The sequence below is a fragment of the Leopardus geoffroyi genome, chromosome E1, assembly GCF_018350155.1.
Source record: "Leopardus geoffroyi isolate Oge1 chromosome E1, O.geoffroyi_Oge1_pat1.0, whole genome shotgun sequence".
In the NCBI taxonomy this organism is placed as follows: Eukaryota; Metazoa; Chordata; class Mammalia; order Carnivora; family Felidae; genus Leopardus; species Leopardus geoffroyi.
In genome coordinates this window covers 37,915,250-37,942,828 of record NC_059330.1, presented here as the reverse complement: position 1 = coordinate 37,942,828, position 27,579 = coordinate 37,915,250, and the positions used below count along the sequence as shown (strand labels likewise).

The 27,579-nt window shown below is 57.8% G+C and overlaps 1 protein-coding gene across 6 annotated transcripts; it reads right to left on the bottom strand.

Moving 5' to 3' along the window:
* Positions 1 to 125: 125 nt before the first annotated feature.
* On the bottom strand, positions 126 to 26,407 carry MLLT6 (MLLT6, PHD finger containing). Of its 6 annotated transcripts, none has more exons than XM_045488620.1 (22): positions 26,168 to 26,405; positions 24,878 to 24,957; positions 24,357 to 24,411; positions 24,017 to 24,126; positions 22,935 to 23,038; positions 22,612 to 22,705; positions 20,168 to 20,326; positions 19,402 to 19,500; positions 16,721 to 16,946; positions 15,592 to 16,206; positions 14,961 to 15,148; positions 14,639 to 14,747; positions 13,374 to 13,440; positions 13,029 to 13,174; positions 12,313 to 12,510; positions 12,121 to 12,209; positions 10,656 to 11,005; positions 10,128 to 10,218; positions 8,756 to 9,106; positions 3,149 to 3,205; positions 2,464 to 2,583; positions 126 to 516 (listed from the first exon to the last, which is right to left on the bottom strand). In XM_045488620.1, exons 1-22 carry the CDS (start codon positions 26,274 to 26,276, stop codon positions 337 to 339), a joined length of 3,597 nt encoding a protein of 1,198 aa, XP_045344576.1. In that variant the 5' UTR covers positions 26,277 to 26,405; the 3' UTR covers positions 126 to 336. The 6 variants fall into 6 exon arrangements, with proteins under 6 accessions (XP_045344576.1, XP_045344578.1, XP_045344577.1 ...); XM_045488622.1 differs by having other exon boundaries at positions 16,808 to 16,946; XM_045488621.1 differs by having other exon boundaries at positions 20,168 to 20,323.
* Positions 26,408 to 27,579: the final 1,172 nt, after the last annotated feature.

Sequence of the window (27,579 nt, the reverse complement as noted above, 5' to 3'; positions counted from 1 at the left end):
GGAGACCCCGTACGGAATGAAAGTGAGCTGCTCCCTCCCTATGGCCAGTGGGATGCCCCATCCCAGGTTAAGATCCCGAGCTGGGGTAGGCCACACGCCTCACGCCAGTGACCACAGGAGCACCATTCTGGGTGGGTATTCTGTTTAATGTCATCTTCACCAGCAGGCGTTGAACCAGGGGCATGTTCCCCGGCTGCCCAAGAGACCTCAGGTATTGGGAGCAAGCCCTTCACAAGCCAGCAGTGGGTACTGGGGTCCCTGGGTGGTCCCTTCTTGGGTTCAGCAGTTTCCTTCCCCACAAATGGGGTACCTGTCAGAGGCCTGGGAGCCACCCCCTCAGAGCGGGGAGCCCACTTCTGCCTTCTGCACCCGCTCACTCCTGTGAGTGCCATCGCAGTACGGGGGTTTCTGGGTGGCCTTGCAGGTACAGAGGGCCACTACACGGGTCTCCTGGGCCTTGAACTTGAGTGGGGATAGGCCAGTGCGTTGGAAGAAGTGGGAGCCATCACAGAAGGGCTGGTAAGGGAAAGAGAGAAGTTAGAGACGCAACCCCACCTGCTGGGCTGAATAGCGCACAGTGTTTAGGGCTCAGGCTCCTGAATGAGTCTGCCTGGGCCCCCTAGTTTCACCTCCTTCATCTGCAGTGTGAAGGTAATAGGAGAACAGTCCCTAGGCAGTAAAACAAATAATGGTTCTTTTGCATTTTGCCTGTAGGAAGCGTTAGGTAAGTATGAGTCTTTAATGCATTAGTCTCTAGGGGATCCAGAGGGCCAGGATAAAAGGGCAGAATTTTCAAGGTGAAACAGCACTGATAGGTTTTTTGATTTTTGAAGGTTTATTTATTTATTTAATTTTTGAGAGAGAGATGGGGCACAAGTGAAGGGGGGGGGGCAGAAAGGGGGAGAGAGAGAGAAGCTGGGCTCACCCGAAGCGGGGCTCAAACTTACCCAATTCGGAGCTCAAATTCCCCCGATGCAGGGCTCGAACTCACAAACTGTGAGATGATGACCTGAACTGAAGTCCGATGCTTAACTGACTGAGCAGTTAACACCCCACTGATAGGTTTTTCTAAAACATCTCTGATGGGGAGTTTGCGTGGCTCAGTCGCTTAAGTGTCCCAACTCTTGGTTTCGGCTCAGGTCATGATCTCAAGGTTCGAGAGTTCGAGCCCCACACAGCATGGAGCTTGCTTGGGATTCTCCATCTCTCCCTCGCTCTCTGCCCCTCCCCAGCTTGTGTGCTCGCTCACTCAACTCTCTCTCTCTCAAAAGAAGTAAACTTAAAAAAATAATAAAGTAAAATGTCTCGGGGTCTCCACCGGCTCGTGAAATTCATTTCCATATACATATTCTATGGGTAAAATCTTCTCCGTGTGGGAGACAGCCTGCCACGTACAATGCTTTAAGACTGGGGTATCAGTTTTGTTCGGCTCCAGGAAACATGGGCGCATGTCACAGGGAGTGGATGTTACAGGGAGGAAGGGGATGTCCCACGGGGAACTGGCTGCCTGTTGCAGGAATATATTTCCCATCCTTCCGAAAGCTGCTCAAGCAGAGACTGGGTAATGGAAACTGAGGCCTGCCTTGACTTGCTAGTTAGTTAGGCAGGCCTCCTGACCTTGAGGTCAAGGTAGGGTAGGAGACGAGATGAGAGAAGTATACAAATAAAACCCAGCAACCTGTCCCAGAGGGCAAAAGCCAAGAAGGCAGAGTGCCAGACTGTGCTAGGCCACACTATGGCTGGCATTCCCTAGAGCTGCTCCACCCTCACGAGGACCCGCTCAGGGTCAAGAGAGTGGCAAAGTAGGACTTGGGACCCTGGGCTGGGGCACCACATGACACCGCTTGGAGGCGCACAGTTCAGAGCTCAGTTTAGGAAGGAAAGGGGCTAAGAGGCTAAGAATGTGGGTCAGGTTCCTGCTGGAAGGAAGGCTCCTGGGGCGGAAGGGAGAGGAAGGTGAGAGCAGGCAAGGCGACCAAGGAAGCCCCATCACTAGAGGCTTTGCAGAAGACACTGGCAAGGGGCACCTGGGGGTCTTCCCAATGTTGGGGTCCAAAGCCTGGGAACCTTTGGCTCAGATGCTTCCTGGAAGGGAGAAGAGAGGGGGAGAAAGACAACCCAGCCTCTCTCCTTTGAGCGGGGAGTCCAGACCACGCCTCCGAGGGGTCGCACCAGAAGAGGGCAGAGCCCTCTCAGAACTCAGAGAGACTGAGTTTCTCTCTGGCCTTGTGTCAAACAGTGGATACAGAGAACAAGGAGCTCAGGGCTGTGGGTGGTGGTGCTGGCCAGACAGCATTCTTTCACCCCCAGCCTCCCTTTTTGTGTGTGTGTGGGTGGGCGGGGGGGGGGGGGGGGGGGGTGGTGGGGAGGAAGAGGAAGGTCTTGGGCAGGAGCTCCCAGGAGATACCTGTTGTCCTAACCAGGGGTGTCATATGTTAATGACAGGGGGTAGGGGTCTCTCACCTGCTGCTTGCTGCGGCCACACACACACCACCTGTAGGTTTTCCCAGCCACCAGCTCCACCCTAATGGGTGTCTTCAAGGCCACCACGGACTTGGCTGGCGTTTTAGGGAACCATCGGGCCTGTGGCAAGGGAAGACGAAGGGCTTGGGGTCAGCCCCATGCCCAGCAAGCACTTTCCTGCCTTTGGACTTGTCCAGTTTCCCAGTGGCTTAGGGCAGGCTTCCTCTGCAAGAGGCTGATCTGATGCCACCCCACAAGGACATTCCCCCAGGTTCCCACAGGACACCATAAGGACCCTGAGCTCCAGACAGGGAAGAGATTTCAAGCCCATGTAGGCGCTCTGGCTGGCTTCTGGGCCCAGCTACCTTCCTTTCAGCTCCAGGCTCCCACTTGGGGACTAGGAAGGGAAGGGCCAGGATCCTGCCAGCCTAAGCAGGGTCACCTGCACCTGGGGCTGTGTTTATCAGGCACTGCTGTTCCCAGCGTGGAAGCCTGGCTCCCTGCCCTGTGCCCTCTGGTCACCCTACCTCCCCTGAGCCAGTGGGAAGGTGGCTACAGTCAGGGCTTTCTGAGGTTGGAGTCTGGGAAACAGGGCTGACTCTCTCGTTCCTTCTCTGATCTCTAGTTTTAGGGTCTCTGGGACTGGGGGGACTTGGGCGGAGGCAAGGGGAAACTGGGTACTTACCAGCCAGGAGGAGACGCCCCGCCTCTGATTCAGCGTCTGCAAGGTATGTAGGCATGACTAGACGGTGGTTTGGAAACACACAAAAAAAAGAAAGAAAAAGTCAGTGGAAAGCGTTGGACTTCCAAAAGGGTCATCTGGGAGGGACGACAGGACCTGGCGGGGGAAGGGGGAGGTAGCAGAAATAAGAGGGTAAGAAAAAGGGGTCACAAGACAGGAAGTGGAGTTGCTGGAAGGTGCGGGGGGCACCCAGCCTGCGCTCAGCGAGGGAGGGCCGCAGGGCGCCAGGCGAAGCGGGACTTGGGGACGCGCAGCCGCGGGACAGCGGGGCGGGGCCCTGGAGGGGCGAAGGGGCGGGGGTGGGCAGGCGGCCCGCGGCGCGGGCTCGGGGTGCTCACCCAGGCCGCGGGCCGCAGGGGCGCCCCCACGCCACCCATGCCTGTCCCCGCCGCTGCGCCGCGCCGGCTCCGCCCCGCGCCCGGGTCACCTCTCGCTCCCGCCCTCCCGGCCGGCCCAGCCCGCCGCGACCCGGAAGACGCCGCGGGGCTCCGCGCGGGTGGGGGCCGGGGCCTGCGCCGTCCGGTGCCCGCCGCCGCCGGAAGCCCGGCCGCCCTCCCCCCACCCCACCACCCCCCGCCCCGCAGCCTCCCCGGTCCCCTCGGGGGCGTGTGGCGGGGGCCGTCCCGGCGTCCGCTCCGGTTGCTGCGTGCGCGCGGAGCCACCGGCGGGGAGCTTCGCCTCCGCCTTCCTGGCGTCCCCGTGTGGGCGGGGACCTCCCGGGAGCCGGCCTCTCTGGCGGAGGCCGAGGCAGCGGCTCCGTCGCCTCCCCCAGGGAACCTGCTTTTTCAACAGATTCCCGCCTGGCCCAGGCGTACACATCACGTCCCTGTGGGTGGGCACAGGTATTTGGGTCTTTGGAGCATACCGGTGCGCGAACTACTCATTCTAAGTGCTTAGAGAAATGGAACCGACCCCCCGCCCCCGCCCCCCCCCCCCTCCTGAGGCTCCCACAGTTGGCACGCCCCTCCCTTTCCCTTCAATAAAGCCAGACAATGCAGGGGTCTTTGGATTTTTTTTTTTTTTTTTTTTGTAAAACATTCTTTTATTAAAAGAACAAGTGCTGTTTACGAACTGCCCTTCGTACAAATAACATCCGTTATACAAAGATACAAGATCCGGGTTATGCACAATTCCAGGCTCGGAAGTGAAAGGAGGGGGCATTGCCTTTTGGGCTGAGGATATAAAGGAGGTTCTAGAAAGAATGTAAAAGAAGCCCCTGGGTTTGCAAACTCTGGCTTCCCCTCCCTGCTCCCCTAGGAAGGGTCTGCTACATTGAGACAGGCTGGGATGGACAGAGGGAAATGGGGCTGGGAGTCAGGGTTTGGGTCTCCAGTCCTGCCACCTGAGTCCCAAGTTGGGCTGGAGGAAGTGAACAAAGGACAATGAAGGCACCCCTCAGTCCCCAACTTTTCAGTAGATCAAGTCAAAGCGGTCGGGAGCTGGACACACTTTGAATCCAGATTGATGTGACTGGAGGGAGCCAGGGTACTGTGCCCTGCCCCCTCCACATTCCCCACTGAAGGGACCTTAATCCTTCTGGGCACCTCTCCCCAGGAAAAATACATTGAGATAGAGGAAAATTGGGAGCAAGCTGCCTACTCCTAACTTTGGCCCACCGCTCACCAGGGAAGACGCTCGAAGTTGGCCAAGGGGAGCCCGTGCCTCTGAAAAGTTGTCTGCATTTCCAGCTCAGGGGGAAAGGGAAGTGTGGAGGTTACCCTTTCTCAGAGCTGGCCCCTGGCTCTGGCTCCCCTCACTTGTCTAGGCCTTCCCCAGGAGTACTTCCCTAGCCCTCAGTACAGGAATGGGTGGGGTGCTCTCGGCCTCAAGGTTAGGGCACCAGGAGGCAGCAGCAGACCCAGGAGCCTGAGGGGAAGACACACACAAATAGGAAAAACTTAAAAAAAAAAAAAAAAAAAAAGCAATCTTTAAAGTGTCATTGTCTATGGAAAGGATCCATCAGCTCTGAGCTAAGACAATCAGTGCTACATAGATACCCTCCCACCCGGGCACAGCCCTGCACTCACACACACAGGGACAGACAGACAGCCACATGGAGGTGGTGCAGTGGGGGGCAAGAGAGCCCAGGACCAGGAGGCCTGGGTCCTGAGGGCTGGTCCTGGCTCTGCCCCAAGCCCCTGCCCCTCCTAGGCTTGGAGCTATCACCTGTGAAGCAAGGAACTGGCTCAAACCACCCCTAAAGACAGGTCCCTTCCAGCTGTGACATTCATGCACCAGTCGTGACTTCGGAGCTGGACAGGGGTTCTGCATGCACAGCCCTCACACCTCCACACTGAGCGTGATTACACACGAAGCTCTGCTCATGCATTTTCAGACTTCATTTCCGCCCTGCAAACCACATCCTTTCGCTCTGCTAGGTAGAGATACACAAATCTGTGTCTTTTTCCCACTCCCCGTCCAAATTCGTCCTGGAAAAAGGGACCAAGGCTGGGAAAGGAGGGTGAGGTCAGTATAGCCATTCCCCCTGCATTGGGACCCTGAAGATCTCCAGAACTTTCTTATAAAGCTCCCTCCGAAGAAGGAAATGTACTCTCTCTCTCATGCCTCTCTGTCCCAAACTGAGGGACAACAGCAATCCATACCCAGCCTGGGTCCCTTCTTCAAATCTAACCTACCTGGTGCTGCACCCCAGCCTGGGGAAAGCTGGAAAACAAAAGACTCTTGGAGATGAGAACCCCAGACTCTCGGGTGCTGGGAGGGAGGGGGGAGGTCTTGGTTCCAGTGCACTAAATCATAGGGACCTCTCACTCTCTGCCCCAGCAGCCTTGGAGCGGGTTTACTTTCCTCAGCATCCAGAACAGAAGTTGACTTCAGTTCTTAGTGGGCCGGCCTTGGGCAAGGGTGTGAGTGTGAATGGGCAACTCTTCTAAGAACCTCTGAAGGTTATTTTTCTTGTCAGTGGTTCGGGGGCAGGGAATTAGAGAGCTTAATAGATGAAGATGAATAAAATGCTGAATTCTATCGTTTCTTCCTAATTGATATTTAGCATTAATAAAAAGTGAGTATTTCTGAGGTCATCACAACTGCCTTCCCCCCTCCCCCCAAGCCCTTGCAAGTGCCTAAGAAATTGCCTCCAAAGGATTCCCACCCACCCCCTCCTTTATCAGCTCCCTAACATCTTACAAAGTCTTATCAACAGGAATATTAATATTATTTTCAGTATCAGAAAAAAACCAGTTGAGCAGCACAGGCAAAAATATATCTGCACTACGTTTCTGTCGTTGCCAAAAATATACACATCTTCTTTTCTTTATTTAAAAAAAAAAAAAAAAAAAAAACCAACAACAACAAAAACCCAAACGGAAACACACACAAAAAAATCCACACATGCAAACACTGACGAGACATGAGCTTCAGGGAAAGCTGGAAAAGCCTTCTCCTGGCTCCAACCCCAGTGCAACTGAAACACAGACACAGGCTTCACCCTTGCCCTTCTCTCCTGGCTGCCCTACCGGCCCCTCACTCAGCCTTTGCCACCAAAGGCTCTGAGCAGGTGGGGGCTCTTTAAGGTGAGAATTGCCCCCACACCCTGAGGGGGGGAATAGCTGGTGGGTGAAGGGACAGTTGTCAGGTCAGCTCAAGCTGAAGGCTCCCCTGGTCGGTGGGGGCAGGGGTGGGGGTAGGGTGCAGGGGAGCAAGCTGGCTAATTCAGGGATGGAGGTTTTCACTAAAGGAAGTGGCACTTCAACCCCCCTCTTTGCCCCATCCCCCCATCCCTGGGACTCCCTTCGTGCCAGGGAAGCAGGACAGACCATCAGTGGCGGTGGGGGGGGGAGGGGAGGTTTGAGGGGGCACTGAGACCATGTGGGGTCTGGGGGAGGGAAGGCAGGATATTACCCTGATTCAAAGCCCCCAGCCCCCGGTTACTCTCCAATATTGGAGTACTGTTCTGGTTTTGTTAACCATTCACGCCCCAGAAAGGGACCAAAGTTGGTGAGGTGGGGAGGGTGCAAACAGAAGCTGGGAGCCCCCTTCTGGTGCCGCCTCATCTGAGCACTGCTCCTATCCCTGCCCTCGGCTGCCCCAGGTCCAGGGGGAGTCAGACAGACAGACGCGAGCACACACACACACATACACACACGCACGCAGACACACATGCGCAGGCTCACAGGCACACACTCTCTGAGTCAGGCAGCTCCATCTTCCCACCCTCCGCACTCCTAAATCCAATAGTGCAAACAAGGGACAGGGCACTAAAGGGGGCTGGGCCTCCTCCCCTGCCCTTCCCCAGCCGGTCACTGGGGGCTCCAGAGAGGTGGGGAGGCCTGGGCTGAGTTTGATGCCATCCTGCCCCTTCCTCAGCTCCCTAGTCTGTGGGCTTTTACAAGCTCAGCTTGTAACCCTTGTTGGGGCGCAGGGGCAAGGGACTGGTGAGACACAGTCCAAGGGATCTCTTCTGCCACCTGCCCAAGTTGGGAAGAAACTGCAGGTAAAGCAGGACTACTCCTTTCATAAGAGATTTCTGCGCAGGGGCAGGCCCCGGGCCTATCCCTCCCCGCCTCTCCCCACTCAAGTGCTGATCCATTTTATGTGGAAGGTCCAACCAACCCCCCACTTATGCCATGGCCCACTTTGCTCTTGGAGGACCTCAAAACATTTGCTGAGAGTGGGGGCTCCTAGGTGGGCTTGGAGCCTGTCCTCCCTCTGAGCCCCTCACAAAGGGGTCAGTGCAGAGGGAGAGGGGGCCAATGGAAGGGGCATCCCTCTCCGTCTCAGTCCTCAGCACCAGGAGCACCCCACACTCCCCAGGCCTCGGCACATGATCTGGGCTGAGGCTCTCCAGTGTCTGGGTGCAGGTGCCTGCTCCAGGCTAGGACCCCTCAGGCCAAGATCTGCCCCCTCCATCTGGGGGTCAGGAGGGGCTGGGTGGATTTAGCCTTTTTCCTGGTTGGCTGAGGTTCCTTTGTCAGCGGTCTGGAAAGAGAGGAAGGGAGGCTGGGGGTTTAGGAGGTGTCTGGTCCTAACACCCAGTTGAGAACAGCTGCCTGGGTCAAGGAAGCTGTTGTAGGGTACAGTGAGGGAGCCCCGCTGAAGCCCCTGCCCTGGGCTCTTGGGCTAACGTGTTCTTTATTTCATGGGTGTTCGTGTGTGGGGGAGGGGGGGAAGCGGGGAGGGGGGGCAAGTTGCCCTGCACAAGGGCACCCAGCTAAGCAGGTATGTTCCAGCCAATACCAGCACCCTGGGCTCTGCCTGTATACCTTAAGAGAAAAAGAGAGGACCTTTCTCCAAATGGGCCACCCAGAGCATCATCTTTTTCTAACTGGTCCACTCAGAGAGGAAACAGACTTTTCTAACTGGTCTTCCCAGAGGAACACTATTTTCTAATTGGTCCTTTTTCTGTTAACCCATGCTCAGAGTTTATCGTGGATCTAGCCCAGGCCCTGGGGTCTGGGGCAGGGCACTTTGCTGGCCTAGGGATAGTTTCCTTCCTCCTTCTGATGACACATCTAATGATGTACCTTCTGATGTTCCACCTCTGCCCATCCCGGAGAAGGGAGACAGGAGGATGGCCTTGGGCCCCCTACTCACCCCTCCTTTGGGACCACTGCCGTCCGCCCCCGACAGGCTGAGGAAGGGGTTGGTCTGGGCAGTGAGGACTGGAGGTCCGCCCGCTGCTGCTACTGCTGCGGCCGCAGCTGCTGCGGCCATGAGACTCGTGTTGTTGCCAAGCGAGGGAGCCACCAGGGCTCCGGCGGGCAGCAGAGGTGGGGCAGACGCCGTGGGCAGCAGGCCAGGGGTGCCCGCGGACAGCAACGGGGTGGAGCTTCCTGCCAGCAGGCTGGCCATGGGCAGCTGGGAGCCCCCGGCCATCTGCAGCCGCTGCAGCTCCCGCTTCTGCTGGATCTGCTGGATCATCTGGTAGACAACAGTCTGGTGTTCCTGCAAGGGGGCCACACCACTCATGGGCCAGTGGTCCCCAGAGCTAGCTTGCCCTGCTTGGCCCAGGCCCCATCCCATCACCCTGGAACTATGAGGAAGGAGACCTGGGGGACCGTCAAGTTTCTGTTTCCATCTCCCTACCTGGGGACTCAAATCTTCCCATCTGGATCAGAAAGCAGTCACTGCCATCAGTGTTTGGCAACTGGGGCACTACTGGCCAAGTGCGGGAGGATGTTTAACATCCTTGGCCCCACCCCCTCACTGAATCAGTTCCTGTTGTTATGACAACCACAAATGCCCTAGGGGTGGCACGACCCCAAGTTGAGATATAACTAAGCTAGGTCAATAGTATTCCAGCCCTCCCACCTTTTGTTTTGTTTTGTTTTGTTTTGTTTCATTTAAGACTCATTTATTTTTGCTTTAAATAGGCAAGGCGTTTTCAGTGTTCCAAAAACCAAAACAAAATATCAAAGTTTACCTTAAGAGATCTTGCCCCCACCCCTGTTCCCATCAGGCCCCTATAGGTAACCAGCTGAATTGGTTTCCTGTGTATCTTTCTAATGTTTCTTTAGGGGAAAATGATTATGTTTTCTATTTTTTCAACTCTCTTCTTTTTAAAAGGAAGAACTCCTTTTCTCCAAAGGAAATCTTAGCAGAACCCGACATGTAAGACAGACCCAAAAGCGGCTGCTCTGGTTGAGACGGTGTCACCTGCTCAGCCACAGACCCTGAAGATCCCCCTGAAGATCCTTGGGGCTGGGATTGGAAATGCTCCGTAACTGAGGACCCACCACCCTCCAGACCTTCTCACTAGGATGTTATCTGGGGCCACTGGAGCACCCCTTCCGCAATGCCCAGGGGCCTGAGAGCAACCCTCATCCCCTTTGCCCCCACAGGCCCCACAGGGGCCCAGCCTGGGGCTGCCCTCCCTCCTTCTATGCCAGCCTGGCCCAGGCTGGCCCAGCCCCTGACATGGGTCCTCCCCACGGAGCTGGAGCAGGCTGGGAGGGGCGGGCATTACCGGGGTCAGCTGTGGGGAGGCCAGGAGCTGTTGGAGCTGCTGAAGCTGCTGCTCTTGCTGCTGCAGGAGATGTCTCTGCTGCTCGGTTAGGCTGAGACAGGGGGACAAAACACACACTATGGAAAGGGGCAGGGACATACGCCTCCCCCCTCCCCGCCAAGTTCCCGGACTCCCTCAGACCCAGGTGGAGAAAGGCAGGGATGTGCGGTTTTGGAGGGCTAAAGAGAAACAGAGCGAGCTCAGATACTGCCCTGGGAGGGATACAAGTCAGATGGAAGAGCTTTCCCAAAAGGGAAATCAAGACTGGGGGTGCAAGAAAGAAACCGGCGACTTTGTCCCTGGAGAGCTACCATCCAGAGAGCACTCACATCTAACATCTGGGGAGTACCTGGGATCAAGAAGTGACTAGATTCTATACCTTGTGAGACTGGAGAACATTTTTCCTTTAAGGGGGACTGTGGGTGTTTGGGGGAGTCCCTCCCAGAGCCAGCCTCCCCGTTCCCTTCCCCAGGCTGAGCTCTCCCTCACCTGTTAAGACAACCAGGCAGCTGCAGCGTGGGGGCCCCGCCAGCCTGGCTCAAGCCCGCAGGGTTGGGGGCGGCAGCCCCATTCAACCCCCCCAGGAGCCCATTGAGGGGCAGGGCCCCGCTGCCCGCCAGCCCCCCCAACAGCCCCTCAGCCATGGGCATGGCCCCCAGTCCCGCTGCCCCCGGTGCCCGACCCAGCCCATTCTGCGGCTGGGGCGGGAGCGGGGCAGGGGCCCCGGGCAGGGCCAGGGGCAGAGTAGCAGGGCTCTGCTGGAGCAGGGGCAGCGGTGGGGGCGTGCTGTGGAAGGACAGCGACGAGCTGCTGCGGCTGGGGCAGCCTGAGTGTGGGTCCTGGGGAGGGAGGGGGAAGGGAGGGGTCAGAGGGGCAGGGGGCCAGCATGACCTCTCTGGCCCCCGGCCCAGCACCCACCAGCATTCTCACAGAGCACAGCCCCCCTCCACCTCACCCAGCAGAGCCACCCAGGAGAGAGAAGCAAGGCCCAGGGATAAAGGCTAAGAATCCAAAGAGTCCTTCACAAATCACGTTTACAAATCACTTCCTGGGGGCCCAGCACCCCTTGCAATCCTGGTTTAATCATGAACAGTGACGATGGTGGTGGCCATCTAGCGAACCAGAGCCAGGGTTCAATGTGTGACCTGTACCATCTCGTTATTCCCACACATGGGTGAAGCCATTGATTCTTAGACAGGCTCTGTTAACTCTGCAGGCAGGAGAGCAGTGGCTGGAGTGAAAGGCTCAGGTTCAAACTCTACGGTCCACAATTCAATGGCTTCACTGGCTTCTGTGTTAGTTTACTCACAATGTGGGGGTGATGGCAGTCCCTACTCCACAAGGTTATTGTGAGGGCTAAACAAGCCAATGCTTTGAAAGCCTCAGCACAGGACGTGATTTCAGAGGGCGGGTCTGTCATTAATATTCGCTATGATGATGATGGTGATTGCGCAAGTATGTTAAGCCAGTTCGATTCCAGTAGCAACCACCGCATAACGATAGCGACCGGTACCCCAACCCCCACCAATTACACAGGGATTATTTTGTGTGAGGCACTGTAATAAGCCCTTCGCAAATACTTCTCAGGGGCCTTCCCTAACCACCTCATAACTCCAGAAGAACCCCACCCCCACTCTTCCTCACCACCCTCAAATTATTTCCATTTTAGCCCCTTTCCTGGTTCGTGATTATCATTTTCTTGGATTTACAGTCTACCTTCAGGAGCAGGACTGCGTCCGTTTTGCTCACTGATTGCGTAGCCAGTGCCTGGCATCAAAAGTAGGCACCTCATAATCATTATTTATTGAAGGAATGAACGGATCAGTCAACCAATTGCTCAGCCAATCACTTCACTGCCCAGCCTCCAATAGCTGTAGGGTGGAGATGAGACCAGAAGGCCCTGGCGCTTCCCCTCCTGCCCCCTCCCCCCCTTGCCTCTCCCCGCGGCGCCCACCTCGGAAGACGTGGACAGAGAGTTGTCCAGGCCAAGGCTGTTCTTCCCCGGGGGGCTCTTGCTGGTGCTTAAGGAATCGCTGCTGCCGGCTGAGGGAGGGGAGCAGGGAAGGAGGTCAAGGGCTGGAATCAGGGCCACGTCGCATCGCCCGGCTGAGGCCCCTACTCCCAGGCTGGGTGGGAGTCCCCTTACCTTGGGGAGGCAGGCCATAGGGCCCAGGGACTGGGCCGTTGGCGGCAGGCAGGGCGGCAGGCAGGGCGGGGAAGGGCACAGAGAGCTGCACGTTGAGAATCTGCAGCCGCTCCTTCTTGGCCGTCAGGCTCAGAATCTGTTCCTGAAGCCGCTGGTTTTCCTTCTGCAGCGCGTGCAGTGCCTTCAGCATCTCCACGACTGCGGAGACAGGGTGAGAGCGCCTGAGCCCGCAGGCCTGGAAACGGGAGGCCAGGCCTGGGGGCGGGGCGAGAGAACCGGAGGCGGGGCCTGGAGGGCGGGGCCTGGAGGAGGAAATCGGTCTGAGACCTAAAAAGAGAAGGCAAGGCGCCTGCTGGCGAGACTTGGGTGAGCTCGGAGAGGCAGGACCTCGGGAGCCGGAGGTGTGAGGACTGGGGGCGGGGCCTGAGGTTCGCGGGTAGAAGCTGTGATAAGGGTTGTGGAGGCCGGAGAAAGTTGGAGCATAGGAAGGTAAGGGCCAGGAGGCCGCGGGGGCCGAAGGCCGGGTGCACAGGTGGCGGGTCCAGGTGCGGGGCCTAGCAAAGGTTAAATACAGATCAGGCCCGGGTAGCCAAGAGTTAAGGCCGAGGCGGGGCCAAATGCGGAATCTTAAAAGGTCTGGGGACCTCGGAGAAAAAGGTGACCGAGTCTGGGGGGTCCTAGGGCAGGTCTCCCAGCCCGGCTGCACCCCTCCTCACTGTTGACACCGGCCTCGCCGTCGCCCTGCTTCTCCAACAGCTGCTCCATGTTAGTTGTTCCGGGGGCTGCTGGGTCTAATTGGCTGCCCCCGCAGGATGCAGACGCTGTCTGGTCAAAGAGTGCGGGGAGGCTGCTGATGGGGGACCTGGGGTCAGAAGAGAAAACCAGGGTCAGGCTTACCTCATGTCCCCACTCCTGTCTCCCTCCACCTCCCTCAAGGGTTCCAGTCGTCCCCTTTTGGACCCCACCCTCTCCTGGCGCCCTTCTCTCCGCCCTCTCCTCCCCTCAGTGTCCCTCCAGCCCCGCTCCCAGCCCCTCCCCCAAGCCGCCGCCCCCTCCCTCACATGGAAGACAGACTCTCCTGGGGGGAGGTCCCCCGACACCGGAAGCTGCAGTCCTCCAGGTCTGGCTCTTGGAAGGAGAAGGGGAGCAGGGATCAGCGGGGAAAGGGTGCCGTCGGCCTCACGGTCCCCGCCTGGGAAGTGGTGCGGGATCTGGGACTTTACCGCACACCCCTTTCCCCCAGCATCTCCCCCAACCCCAGACTGGCAGTTCTAGCTCTTAAGACGCTGGTAGCCCTGGCTTAGAAACCTGGCCCCTTGGGAGGCACAGCCAAGGGATCTGGTCTCTTCCCCTTTCTCTAGGCACAAAGGCGGCCGCTGCCTGGCTTCTTTTGGAACCTCCTCCCAATTTCTTTCCTGGTGTTTTCAGGGTTATAGAAATTCGGGGTCTACACAGTCTTGGATTGAACTTGGGCCCGATACTTGCTATGTGACCTTGGGCTTGAAACTAATATCTCTGAGTTGGTTGTGATGAAGATTAAAAATAAGGTAATAAATGTGAAGTGTTAGCTGTCCTGCAGCAAGCCCGTAATAACTGTAGCTATTATAGTTTTGTGCGACTTTTCATATTCATAAACTCACAAGTTAGATTGCCAAACCTTTTTGTTGGGCCACAGAATTCCAATGTGGGGTTTGGAAAATGTAGTCACCCTGCGCTGCCGGGTCATTAATTCTGGAGTCGGATTCGGCCCCTTTTAGAAAGTTTACCTGAACTGGCGGCCGGGAGGTAGGCTCCGCCCCCTAACCGGCCAGGTGGTGTCTCTGTGCCAATCAGCTCTCTGGGGCTGGGACAACTCTCCCGGGAGAGGGAGGGGCGCTTGTGATCCTCCCCCTTAACTCCTAAATACCCGGAGAGCAGGTTGCCCAGCTAGTGGACTCCCTAGACGCCCATCCCAAGGACTTACTAAGAGGCCAGCGGGGAATTACGCTGCAGTGACCAGAGAACGGGGCTTGAAGTCAGGACCAGAATTGAGCTCCAGCTCTGCCCTTCTCTACTTGAACTGCCTTGAGCAAGTCATTAAGCCTTTTTCTTCTGTGAGATGGAGCAGTAGTAATTAATTCTGCCAGGTCCTACCCGTCCCATCAGGGGATTTTAACGTGAAAGTATACCCTGGTTTGCTGTGTGTGGATTTCTTTTTTCAGGGTGGGCAACGGCCAGAGGGAGGGGGCAGCCAGAAAGCCCTCCCATCCTTTCTGGGGTGACATGCAGGTGACGGGTGCCCCTTTGGTCTTTGGGAAGAAAGGGGAATGGGATCAGAGACACGTACCTGTGTGGCTGCTCTCGGCCTGGGTGAGGAGGGGGTTAACGGCACCCATGGGGGTTCCAAAGATGTGGGTAGAAGGAAGGCTAAAGGTAGAGCCAGCCAGAGAAAACACCTGAGGGAAAGGAGGTATAGTCCAGCCTGGTGGTTATTCTTGGATCTAGGGCACAACTGTGTCGGGGGAGGAGGGGATCAGGTAGGTGTACTGGGGAGGAGAGAGGGCCGGTGAGAGGAAGACATTCTCAATCTCTCCCATGGAGACCTGGGGTCCTAGGCAGCCTGTCCCCCACATGTCTAGGGATGGAGGAGCCCAGGAGTAAGGCCTCACCTGAGTGGTGGAGATAGAAGCAGAGGAGGAGGGGAGGGTGCTGGTGAATGGGGAGCGGCTGAGGCGGGGCAGGGCCGAGGTCCCTGGGGGCCCCAGCAGGCTGGAGGAGAGGGGGGTGCTGCAGACAGCTCGCAGCATTCCACCACTGCCGCCGTGGGAGATGGGGTCCTTATTACTGGTGTAGATGCCTACAGGCAGAAGGAGGACACAGAGGGAAGCTTAGTCACCATTCCCCCTCGCCCTTCCTCCACCAGGTGGCTGGGGCAGCCCCTCCCCAGAGAGAACACTCCCCTGGGTCTGGCCACACACAGCAGTCTAATGCTCTCGCTACAAAGATGTCACATCTGCCTGTGACGTCTGCTTGATGTACCTGCTTATTAGACTGCCCTGCCCAGACCTGGGGGAGTCCTGGCTTTTCTATTAGGTAGGTCCTGTTGGCAGTCTACCCCAAACTCTCTCACTACAAGCCTGCAGATGATGGGTACGGGGGAGTGTCTTAGAGGTGACTATCTCTTCCCTCCTTTATCTCTGTCTTTTGGAGCAGTTTCTATCATTTCCCTCTCACTGCATGTTTATGTCTCTGTTCCCTCACTAGACTGGCTGGGCCCTGAGATGTCCAAGGGTAACTAACCTGCCCCTAGTAGGGGAGACTCCAGGCTCAGGCTGGGAAGGCTCCCTGAAGGCCCAAAGGTGCGGGAAGCCAGACCACCCAGGCCAGAGCTGACCAGGGAACCTCCGGAGAAGGGTGAAGCAGCAGTGGCAGTAAAGCCAGCCAGCTGGGCACTGGGCAGCGAGGGAGCAGCTGGACCCCCAGCCCCCTCCTTGTTCCGGCTGCCCTTGGGACGTCCTGGTCCATGTCGGCTCCTCTTGCTAGCTTTGTGCTTCTTCTCCTTCAGGCCTGTCTCGGGGGTCTCCTCAGCAGGCGCAGGGGCAGCACTCAGTGTGGGCATCCGCTTGTGGGTGCCTGCTGAGGCCCCGGACCCCGACACGTGGGGAGACTTATAGTCTCCAGGGGACGGGGCCCGGGCCCGGCCCGAGCTGGAGGTGGTGGTGGAGAAGCGCATGATGGGCCCAAAGCCAGAGAAGACCACCTTCTGCTCAAAGAGATCAGCCTTGGGGGGCTCAGGGGCTGAGGGAGAGGGGGGAGCCGAAGGGGTGGGGGCTGCGGGCTTGGAGTACTTGTCCTCCTCTGGCTGCTCCAACTTGGGGAATGCCGAAAAGTCGGGAGAGCTCTGCAGGGACGAGACTGCACACAGGGAAAACTGAGTTACAACTGGGCCCCATGTCCCTCCCACCCCACTCCCAAGGGCACTAGCTGGAGAGAGCTCTGGGCAGGGATTGGGGAAGCCACCGTTCCTGTCCCAGCTCTGCCGCTGTCTCTAGGTCTTGGGATGAGCGTCCCCAGCTCCGGCTTTCCCACATGTGATAAAAGAGAAGGAGAAGAACTCCTGCCTAACTGATCTCACTGTACTGTAGAGATTATAGGAGATCATTAGTGTTGACACTTTAAAAATGGCACCTTATGGCACAAGTGCAGGGGATAACAAGTGCATACTGTTAGGGCAGCAGAGGAGTGGGACCTGAGAGGGACCGGCTGGGGGAGGGTTTGGAGAGGAGTCATTTGGTGGGGATCTCCCATCTTTAACCAATTTAAGAAGCAAATGAGATGCAAACCAGTATGCAGAGGCCCTTGCTAGAGAAGCTCTGGGCTGGCTGAAGGCTGTCCCACCCCCAGCTTCCTCCAGGATGCCCACACTCACCTGCAGGCTGGAAGGGCCCCCCAGAGGAGGAGGAAGAGGAGGAGGAAGAGGAGGAGGAGGAAGAGGCGGAGGTGAAACTGCTCACACCTTTCCCACTGCTCAGTTTCTTCCCCTTGTGACTCAGGCTATGGCTGGAAGACTTTTTCCCCTTCGAGTCCCTGCTGCTCTCAGAGGTCTCCTGAGTGCTGGCCTCATGGTGGGAGGAGGAGGAGGCTGAGGAGGGGACCTGAGAAAGGAGGAGAGGGAAGGCTCAAGGCCCGCTGTCCCCGCTCACCCAAACCCGGAAGTGGGGCAGGAGAACACAGGGCTCAGGCTCTACAGGGAGAGCCCAAGTTTGCTTTGGAAAGGACTTGTGGGTGGGGAGCCCAGAACAGGGAAGTGGGTGTGACGAGAGAGGAGTTGGTCTATCCTTCACCTGAGGCAGAGGAAAAGTGAAAATAGTCCCCAAGCCTGTACTGATGTGCCCATCTGATCATTCATCCTTTAAAGAAACGCTTAGTTTAGTTTCCAGAGGGCTGGACTTGGATGGGCCTGTGCTGGGGAGAGGGACCACTGCCCTGGCCCCCTCCTTGAGGCCTCCAGTCACCACCCTGCCCTCCCCGCACACCCTGAGCTGCAGCCCAGCAGATCCCCCGTTTCCTGGCCACGCTGGTGCCCCTCCTAAACCACCTGAGCTCGCAGTGCCCAGCCCTCTGCCAGGACAGCCTGGCTTCGCTCTCCCCGGGAAACTTCTCATCCTTCCCAATTCAACTTGGAAGTTCATGAAATTCTTCCATGGGGCCACCTGGATCCCTGGGGTGGACCCAGTCACTCTTGTCCCTTTGTTCCAGAGCTCTGTGCGCTCACATCAGCCACGTCAACAGTTGCCACACTGTTCTAAAATACACAGTCCCCATGTCTGAGGCTTCCAGCAACCCCTCTGAGGGCAGCAGGGTACTGGCTGGAGGAGCATGGGCTCTGGGGTCAGGCAGAGCTGGCGATGAGCCTCGTGGGCTCTACCATCTACTGCTGTTACATTATTCGGTCTCTCAACCTCGTTGGGCTTGTGTCCTTACAAGACCAACTATGCCTCTTTGGAGAGTCACGAGGAGCACAGAGCCAGATGCGTAGTATGGGGTCAATAATGATGATGGCTCTGATGCCAGTGGCTGCTATTATTATACCGCAGAGACAGTGTCCTGTGGTAGGTTAAGAGTACAGGCCCTCAAGACTGACTGTGTTCAGATCGCGACTCCACTACTTACTAGCTGTGTGCTTTTAGGTAAATTACTTAACTTCTCTGTGCCTCAGCTTCTTCATTTATTGGACAAGGTTAAAAAAAAAAAAAAACACCTAATTCATTGGATTACTTTAAGGATTAAATGAGCTAATAATCCCCACGTACTCCTTCCATCCCCCTGTTCTAGAAGTGACATTGGCATGTGGTGAGTGAGTGAGTTAAGGTTTCATATTACTGCCAGGGATGGTGCGTTTCCTCCTGGTAGAGACCAGGTATTTAGTACATGAACAAATGCTAGAGGAAGGACGGATAGGGCGATGAGAGCCACCCTTCCCTGGGTGGAGGCCTGGTCTCTGTCTTCCTCTTTGTTCTTTTCAACAGCTGGAGTTCTGAAGGGAGCCAGATGTGGTTCTGAGAGCAAGGGAGGAGAGGGGCTAGGGGGAGGGGTAGCTGAAATGCTGGGGTGGGTGGAGTGGGATGGGCAGAATGCTCCTACATGTCCAAGGGGACAGCTGGCCACTGGGAACTCCCATATCTCTGGTCATATTTCCACCTGCATACAGGCCCCAGGGAAAGGTCAGAGGGCAGGAATGACAAGCTTTTCCAGGTGAGCCCTGGAAAGCAGGCTGGGAGGGGGTTACTGGGAGGGACAGTTGCCACAACATCACCCTGGAAACCTGACACCTGAGCCTCCTGCTAAGATGCCCAGAGCTCCGCCAACCTCCTAAGGCAGGTGGAGGTGAGTGGGTCATAGTGGTGACAGGAAGAAGAAGCTTTTCTCCAGGCCCCTGTGCTCCTCCTGTGGGTGGGTGGGTTGTGGGGGGCGGTGGCTGGAAGGAGGGGAAGGAAGGGCTGCTCTGGCTTGGATTAGCAACTCCCTAGCCTCGGGTAGGGCCTGCCGGTTGCTCCTCCAGATGTTGCCCATTTCTGGAGACAGGCCTGACATACCAAGCCCTGGGAAGGGTGGGAAGAGTGGGGGTTTTGGGGTGCTGTCCATGGGCCTGGCCCATGCCACCATGGATTTTGGTTGGGAGCCAGGCTCTGAGCAGGGTCCTGATGTGGGGGAGGGGGGAAAGCGAAGGGATCCTCTCTGCCTATCTCCGGGGAAATGAGCCCCAGAGCTTGGAGAACCAGCTTGAGTACGGTGCCCGCAGACAACAGCCCAGGGTTGAGGCTCTGTCTGGACAGAGGCAGATGTAAACATCTGGCAGCCAGCAGGCAGGGCAGCACCCCCCACCCCACCCCACCCCTACCCTCCTGGTTGGTCAGTGGTTGGTGGGGCTGAGGAGCACAGGCACCCGCTGGGCTAGAATAGGGGAATGGAGAGGGGTGGAGTGGGCAGCAGAGGCACATTAACCAGAAGCTGCTGAGGCAGTGCCCACAGTCTCTGGCTCACTCTGACCCTCGCGGCGTGCCTCCCTCCCCTACCGTGGCCGTTCCTCCTGGGTGTGGGCAGCAGTACCTTGTCAGCAGTGGGGACCACAGGCGGGGTGAGGATGCTGGGGGGTGACTCAGGCCGCTTCTTGTGCTTCTGTTTAAGGCGTTCTTTGTCCTTTCGACTCTGGGGAGGGAGAAGTGACCAGATACAGGTTGTGGGGGACAGTCTGGGGGAGGATAAACATGACATGTGCATGAGGAGAGGGGTCGCCTCTCAGGGATGGGCTTTGTGGGCATCATCTCCCCCTGTGGAGGGACTGGGGGACTTAGGCTGGAGGAGATGGGCTCAGGCAGGTCGCTCTGAGAGCCAACAGCCCCTCCCCCTCATCCTCACTGCTTGCTAAAAATAGCCTGTCCCATTATCACGCCAGGGACACACAGTACCACACACATGAGCGTGTACCTGTGAGGATGTCCACCTGGGGCGTGGAGCCGTGCAGAGGGTTGGGGACCGGGTGCACTATGATGTATGGCGCGAGGGGACATACAAAACTGGGCCGACACACGGCTAGACTGTGGAGGTGTCTGCAAACGTGCAGGGCCATGTGTTGAGGGCTTGCGAGACACTGTCACGTCACGGGGAAGACATGGAGATACGGAGAGCCCCAGAGAAGCCACGCCCTCATCTTACCCTCCATGCCCCTCCTGTGTCACTTTCTCAGCCTCCTGCTGGCCCTCAGTGGCCTCAGAGGAAGGAAGGGGGCACAGGGGCACCTTGTGGTGGCTTCTTAAAAAAGTTATGTGTTTGCAAGTGTGGGCAGGAGGGGGAGAGGAAGAGGACATTTATTTACCTTCTTCTGGCCCCTTTCATGGTGTGAAGGGTGCTTCTCCTGCTGGGTGGACGGAGAGGCTGACCGGCTTCTCCGGCCAGCAATAAAGCCGCTGCCACCTGCCCCTGTACCACCGCCTCCTGCTCCCCCGCCACCCCCGCTGGCATGCCGGGATGTCTTCTGGGGAAAGAATAGAGAGGAAATGCCAAACCCTCCTTTCGATAGCTTAGGAGAAGATTCCTGAAAGTCAAATGATCCCGGGGGCCAGTTCTTCCCACCCGCCTTGTCACTAAAAGGACCTTGTATCTTCAGTGATGCTCTGCTCAGCAAAAGGCATTCTTTAGCCTTAAATGCCAGCGCTTCCCAAGCTGGCTTATCCAATGCAGATTCAGCAGCCGAGGCCCAGAAGAGCTAGAGGCGTCTTGGCCCCAGCAAGGTACCACTGGAGGTAGGACGAGGACCTGGGGCTCTTATTTTCCACCCTCCTCTTTCCAGGGTGCCTCTCGACCCATCTCAGGCAGCCTGAGCCATGGCCCAGGTCTGCCTCTTTCTCTGGGGTAGAGGACAGAGGGGGGCCCTCATGGGAGTCTCTGCTCCCCTGAACCCCATACCCCTCCTCCCCACCAGCCCAGACACTTCCCTCCAGCCATCAGCTCTTTCTCTCTTGATCCTGGCCCTCCCCCTCCACCAAACACAGTGGTTCCTTCCGTCCCAAAGGACCTGATGCCCCTAAGAAGGGGGAAGTAAACATATGCAACAGCAAAAACCCAGATACATGATCCTCATGCTGCCTCTCCCCCCAGCCAGGGCCTGCCGCCTCCTTCCCTTCACTGCTGATGACTGCCCCCTGCCTGACAGCTTCACCTGTGCCAGACTTGCAGGTGTTTCCTCTAAGGTCACCCACTACCTCCCAACTGCCAAATCCGAGGACTAATTGCAGGCTCCGTCCCACCCAGTTGCTCCCCTGTGGTGGGTACTGCGCCTACCTCGCCAAGCACTAGACTCTCCCCTTCACGGACCCCATCACACCTTGCCCCACCACGTCCTGCTGGGCACTTGAGGATTCCAGCCCAGCCTTCTATACTTGGGCCTGCCACCACTACCCTGCCTGGGGGACAGACAGCCACCAACGCCAAACATCCCCATTTGGCACCTCCTATTAGCCACACTGAGCTCCCTACCTTGTCCTAAGTCATCATCGAACCCTGAAACCAAGGTGACCGTATGATTTATGATCCAAACCAGGACACTTTTGAAAACAAAAGGGGGAACTATTAATAATTACACCGGGGTGATGGGCATGAAATGGAACTATCGAGGCCAGAACAGGACATGCCAACCCTACAGAAGGCCACTGCACCCCCTGTTCATAGCATTCCCAGGTGTCCAAGCACTGAGAGCCAGGATCCTATGTAGTACCCTGAAATCCTCCTTCTCAGCCACCCCCACATGTGAGCCTGTCTACCTAGAAATCATTCTAGAGTCCAGCCTCACCCCCCCCCCCCCCCCACAGCTGTCTCCCAGCCACCAGCCTCAGCCCTTCGGATCCAGCTTCACAGTGGCTTGCCAGGGCAATCTTCCTAAAAAACAAACCTGATCATGTTACCCTCCTGCTTACGAGCCTGTGGCCTGGTGGTGAGGTCCAAGCTGCATTCCCAGTCCGGCTGCAGCCTCCCTTGCCAGGATACCCCCTAGTTTCTGGAACATACAGGTCTCTCCACAAACATGGAATAGAACCCCTCCTCCAGCCTCTCCTTGGGCCCCTGAAGCCTAGGGCAGAAGCAAGCCCCGCTCCGGCCCTGCCTGAGCGTCCGGTCATCTCCTGCCTCATCCTCACCAAGCACCGTGTTCTGTTCACAAGTTCTCTTTTCCATCTCAGGACTTTGCCCATGCCAGTCCCTCCCCCTCGGACTCATTTCTTTCTGTCTTTGCTTGGCAGGTCCCCAAGGAGCTTGCAAGTCAAACTGTGTGTTCTGATTCCCACACACTAGCTGTGGGATGTTGCACAACCTAAGTGTGGGTCTTAGTTTACGCATCCGTAAATTGGAACGATACGGTACACCTAGTTCTTCGGGTTGTGGGGAGGACCACATAAAATGACACATGGAGAGAGCTGAGACAGAGGCTGGGGCACAGTAACCCCCTCAGATGTCGGCTCTTACTGCTTCCACCTCCACTCAGCTCAAAGGCTGCCTCTTCCTTAAAACCTCCCAGGCTCTGACAGGCAGAGTCTGAGCCTTGTCTTCTGGAACGGACTGCCTGGTTCAGCCCTCTTTCACCCACCTCGGGCTGGGCTTCAATCTGCTCCTTATCCAGTGGCATGCTCCTCGGGGCAGACACTGGGTTCCTTCCACCTTTGTCCTACCAGTGCCAGGCACTGGCCTGGCCCAGAGCCCACACCCTCTAAAGCTGACTTAGAGGGTATGGCTGACTGACCCACTCGTGCCCTGGCCGAGGAGACTCACCATTTTGCTGAAGTGGTATTTGCAGTAGCCGCAGTACTTGACGTTGTCTACCTCGAGCACTTCCTCCTCGCACAGCAGGCCTGCCATTTGGGCACTAACCGGAAAAAGGTCAGCCTGAGAAGGGTGTGGCCACAGACCAGACCAGCCGCCTTCTCCCCACCCCCCGGGACCACCGCGAGGGTGAGGCCCAGACCATCTGGCGAAATCACCGCCATCACCACCAAAGAGACAGTTGTCCATGGCAAACCTCGGAGCGGGTCGGTGCGGCCGGCCAGGGATCCCGGAGAACCCTGGACGGGGTGCGGGACGGGCAGGGGTCTCACCAGGTGACGTGGAAAGCTTGCCGACATCCATGGCGGTTACAGGTCATACAGGCTCCTGAGGCTGCCTTGCTCTCCCGGCCCTGCTCCTCGCAGATGTAGCAGGTCTGCAGGACACAGTGCAATTGTCCCCTCCTCCCTCCTACCTGAGGGATCCCTTGGCCTTCTCCTCCACTCTATTCTCTCCCCGTGATCCTAGGTCGGTGCCATCCAGTGGGAGATTTTGCGATGATGGAAATTTTCCCTACCTTGCTGTCCAACACAGTAGCCACGAACCACACAGACTACTGAACAACTGACAGGTGGCTCGTGTGACTGAGGAGTTGAATTTTAAATTGTGTTTAATTTCAATTAGTTTACATCACCACGTGTAGCCGGTGGAGACTAGATTGGATGGCACCGTCCTTGGGCGGGGAGCCCTGTAAGGCCGGGGACTATGTCTGCCTTGCTCACAGGGAGCTTATGCCCACCTCTGGGACTCTGCACGTTGTTCCTTCTGCCTGGACCTGGAACCCCATCCTCCTCAAGGCTGGCCTCAGCCTAAATGTGGCTTTCCCTGACCGATTTATCTGATGTAAGTGCCGATGATTTATCTGATGTAAGTGCCCCCCCCCACCCCACAAGGTATTTATTTCAGTACCTTGTTTGTTTTCTTCACAGCACTTACCACAAACTGCGTTTTGTTTTTTTTTATTTGCCTGTTTATTGATATTTACAGCCTTCCCACACAAAAATGTGGGTTCCATGGGGCAGGGACCACATCTGTTTTGAGTACCTCAGCCCAGGTTCGGCACATAGTAGGCACTGAGTAAAACGTGTCCAGCCAATGAGCAAGCGAACTGCTTGCTAAGGTCCACCCACTGGACCTTGCAGTATTACCGCAAGGGAGGCTACTGCTTCACTTTGAGCCCCAGAGCATAAGCACGTGCCAGTCAGTGGCAGGTGCCTACCCATCTCCTGAGTCCCCCCTTCGGCTGGACAGAATCAAAGGACACTGGATGGAGAGAGAGAAATGGAGGGACCCAAGGACGGTGGGCCGGGGCGCGGAGCGGGGGCTGGTACAGGGCATGGCACGGGCGGCTGACCTTGTTGAAGCGATCGTGAGGCACGTACTGCAGCACGATGGGCTCCATGGTGAGCACGTTGGCAAACTGTACCTCCGGGATGTAGAGGGCACATACCACGTGGGCCCAGCCTGGGGTGGCGGGGGGCTGGCCTCAGCTGCCATGGCAAGCCTCAGACCCTGGCCCCTCACAACCCCACACTGCGGACAGTCCCCTCCTCCACAGCCTTCCCATCAGACTCCAACCTCCATCCCCACCCTGCCCCCCTCCCCCCTGCAGTCCACTCCTGACTTCCCAGACCCTGCTCAGGGGGCCTTGCTGACCTCAACCGATGAACTCTGGGGCTCAGGGACCCCCTCACCTCCATTATCAGTCCTCTTCAATGCCCCGTCTTTGTGTGGGCACAGCTCACACCTCTGCCAATGCAAGGGGGCACAGGGATTTGGAGAGGGGTTCCAAAAAGGAGTGGGGGATCTGCTGAGCTGGGCCCTTCCTCAACACACTCAGAGGGCCCCAGGACGAAATAAGCTGTCTACGGGGGATGTGTAGGGATCTGGAAGAAACGGGGTTGCTCATGAGTGGTAACTGTCGGAGATGAGTGATGGGGACAGGAGGTTCGTTGTAGTATTCCCTCCACTTTTGTACATGTTGGAAACTTTCCATAATAAAAAGTTCAAACAAACTAACAAAAATAAAAAGCTCAGTGCAGGAGGTGGCGCAGAGTGAAGGATGAGCTGCGGGAGAGCTGGGTTGGTGATAGATGTGCAGGAAACAGGAAGTCCTGTGTGACAGTCCCACCCCAGCCTCAGCCTCAGCGTCCCCTAGTTTAACTGGGAGGAGACGCTCAGGTGTACAGAAGTGGGGAGGGAGTCTCAAACTCACCACCCTGGCTGCTCGCTCCTGAGATTCACATTTCCGGCAGAACCAGGGTCCCGTTGGCACCTGGACGATGCCATAGCAAGCTGGGGGTTGCGGAGAAGAATTGCCAAGTCAGCCCTGGTTTTTCCCAGAGCAACTGGGGGAAGAGGGTAACTCTAAGGGTTGCGTGAGGGGGGGGGGTGTTGTTCCCCTGTCTGGAGTCACTCACTAGACAGCAGGACCACAAGGAATGCCCCACAGCACATGGCCAGCCTTCAACCACACAACCAAACACTCCCGGCAGGGGTGAGAAGTCTGAGCCCTTGACCTTAAACTTCTAGAAGACTCCCTACCCCATGCTCTTTCTGGACCTGTTTTCCCAACTCCTGCCTGGGAAGAGTCCTCATCATCAGGAATAGAGGAAACCAGAGGGACAACACTTACAACAGTCAAACACGTTTTGTTGTTATGGGGAGGGGGGGGGGCATTTCTTAAAGGGCCAGTAAGAGAAGAGGTGGGGAAGTAGGGGGTCCAGGGACCTCATCTTAAGCCTGTAACTGTAATAGGTACAGGTCAAAAGGCAAGGCCAAGGGCAGGTGCAAGTGCAGGTAACCAATAGGAGAGTGGCGGGAAGAGCGGGCAGCGATAGCATTAAGGGCTGTCCCGGGAAGGGGGGGGGGGGCAGCTGGCTGTGCCAGACAAGCCGGAGATGCCAGCCTGCGCCCTCGGCAAGACTCCTCAAGGAGTTAACTCCCGAACCATGTGCTGTTGGGGGAAACTCCAAACCTCCCTCTTCTCTTCCCGGCCCCCTGCACAACCTCGCTCCTATCCGCAGCTCTTCCCGGAGGATTTTAGGAGTCCCTTCTCCCCTGGGACCCTTCTCCTCCCTTCCCAATTCCGCTCCTCCCAGTATCCGGAAGCGGGAGGGGGGGATGACCCCCCCTTGACCTCTCCCTCCGGGAGCCGGGACCAAAATAACCGGGCGGTAGGGGACACCTCGCAGGTAAACATTCCCCCAGCAGCCCCGACACTGGCGGTGTGGGGCGCCGAGAGTGCACTCACTGCCCCCTAGTCTGTCCCCAAACTCCCTCAACTTGGGGTGGGGGGCGCGGGACTGGAACAATAGGCAAGAAAACAATGCCTGACCCGGTCCTCCAGGACCAGGCGGGGGGAGCCCCCTGACGCCTCCCTTCCCTTCAGGTGGGGTGGGGGAGGGGCGCCCGAGCCCCAGGAGGTCCCCGGAGGGCGCGGCCGGGGGCTCCCTGCTCGCGCCGCCCCCGGGGTCCCGCCGCCCCCCGCGGGCCACCCCCGTACCTTGGTGGACAGCCACGCTGCACGCGTGCCCATCACAGTAGACCAGCGGGTTCTCGGCCCAGCCCCTCTCGTCCGAACATACGCAGCAGCCTCCTACCATCTCCTTCATACTCCCATGAGCTCCCTCCGGGGCTGGGGCGGGGGGCCGGCCGGCGGGGGTCGGGGGTCAGGGGGGGAGGGAGGGAGCGGGGGGCCGCGCGCCTCCTCGCTCCCTCCTCCTCCTCCTCCGCCGCCGCCGCTTCTTTTCTTTGCCTCCTCCTTCCTCCTCCTCGGCGTCCTCCTCCTCCTCCTCCTCGCTCGCTCTGTCTGGCCGCCCCCCCCGCCGTGCTCTCGCCCTCATGCCCCGACGGGCCCCCCCCCCCGCAACAATGAGACCCGCGCGCCGGGTTCGCCCCCTCCGCGCCGCGCGCCCGGCTACCAGGGCCGCCCGGCCGCCGCACAGCCCGGGCCCGGCGGGGGAGGCGCCGAGTGGCACATCGCGGGCGCCCGCCCGCCCCGCGCCGCCCGCTCACGCGCCGCCCCCCCGGCCCCCCTGCCCGGCCGCGGCAGCCATGGCCGCGCGCCTCCGCTCGCTCGCTCCCGGCCCGCCCGCCGCCCGCCGCCGGGTAAAGTCTTAGGTTCAGGGAACAAAGCCTGGCTTGGTAGGGAGCTTTTCGCTCGCTCACTCGCTCGCTCGCTCCGCGCGTATTTTCCCTCTTTCTTTTTCTTTCAGTGGCTGTCGGTTGTTGCGCCTGAGCTCTCCCTGTGCCTGCCCTTGCGTCTCGGGCCGGGGTCCCCGATTCTCCATACCCCTCGGCCCCTGTCTTCGTCTCTTCTCTTGAACCCCGAGGAAACTCAGAGGTGGAGATCGGAGGAAGGGGCGCTAGAAGGAACAGGAGCTACGTGGGCCGCTTGCCCTTCCGTGTCGGGGGTGCTCTTTGGGTGGCCGTTCGTGGGCTCTTTCCTCGGAGGCCCCTCTGGAGGGTAGACACTTTCACACGCAGACGTTTGTTCATTACACAAATATTTATTGAATGCTTACTGTGTGCAGCCGCTGGGATAGAGCAGTGAAACAACATACAAAACAGGTATAGATTCCTGCCCTCAGGGAGCTTCCGATCCAGCTTATAGACTCAGGCGCGCGCGCACAGGGACTCAGACCCCTTAGAGGCACACCGAGGCACCCACGGACACACAAACTCACCCCCAGCCTCATCCAGCCACACCACCGGACTCTCCCAGAGACACAAACCTCAGGTCCGACCCCGCAGGCACGCTTATAGACCCACGCCAGTTAAAGACCCACGACTACGGAAGTGCCTGCAAACAGCACAGTTACACTTGACCTCTAGGCACACACACCAGCACACAACATAAACTCACACACAGCACCCCCAAAGGATCAAAGCCTGAAATTGGGTCTGGGAAGAAGT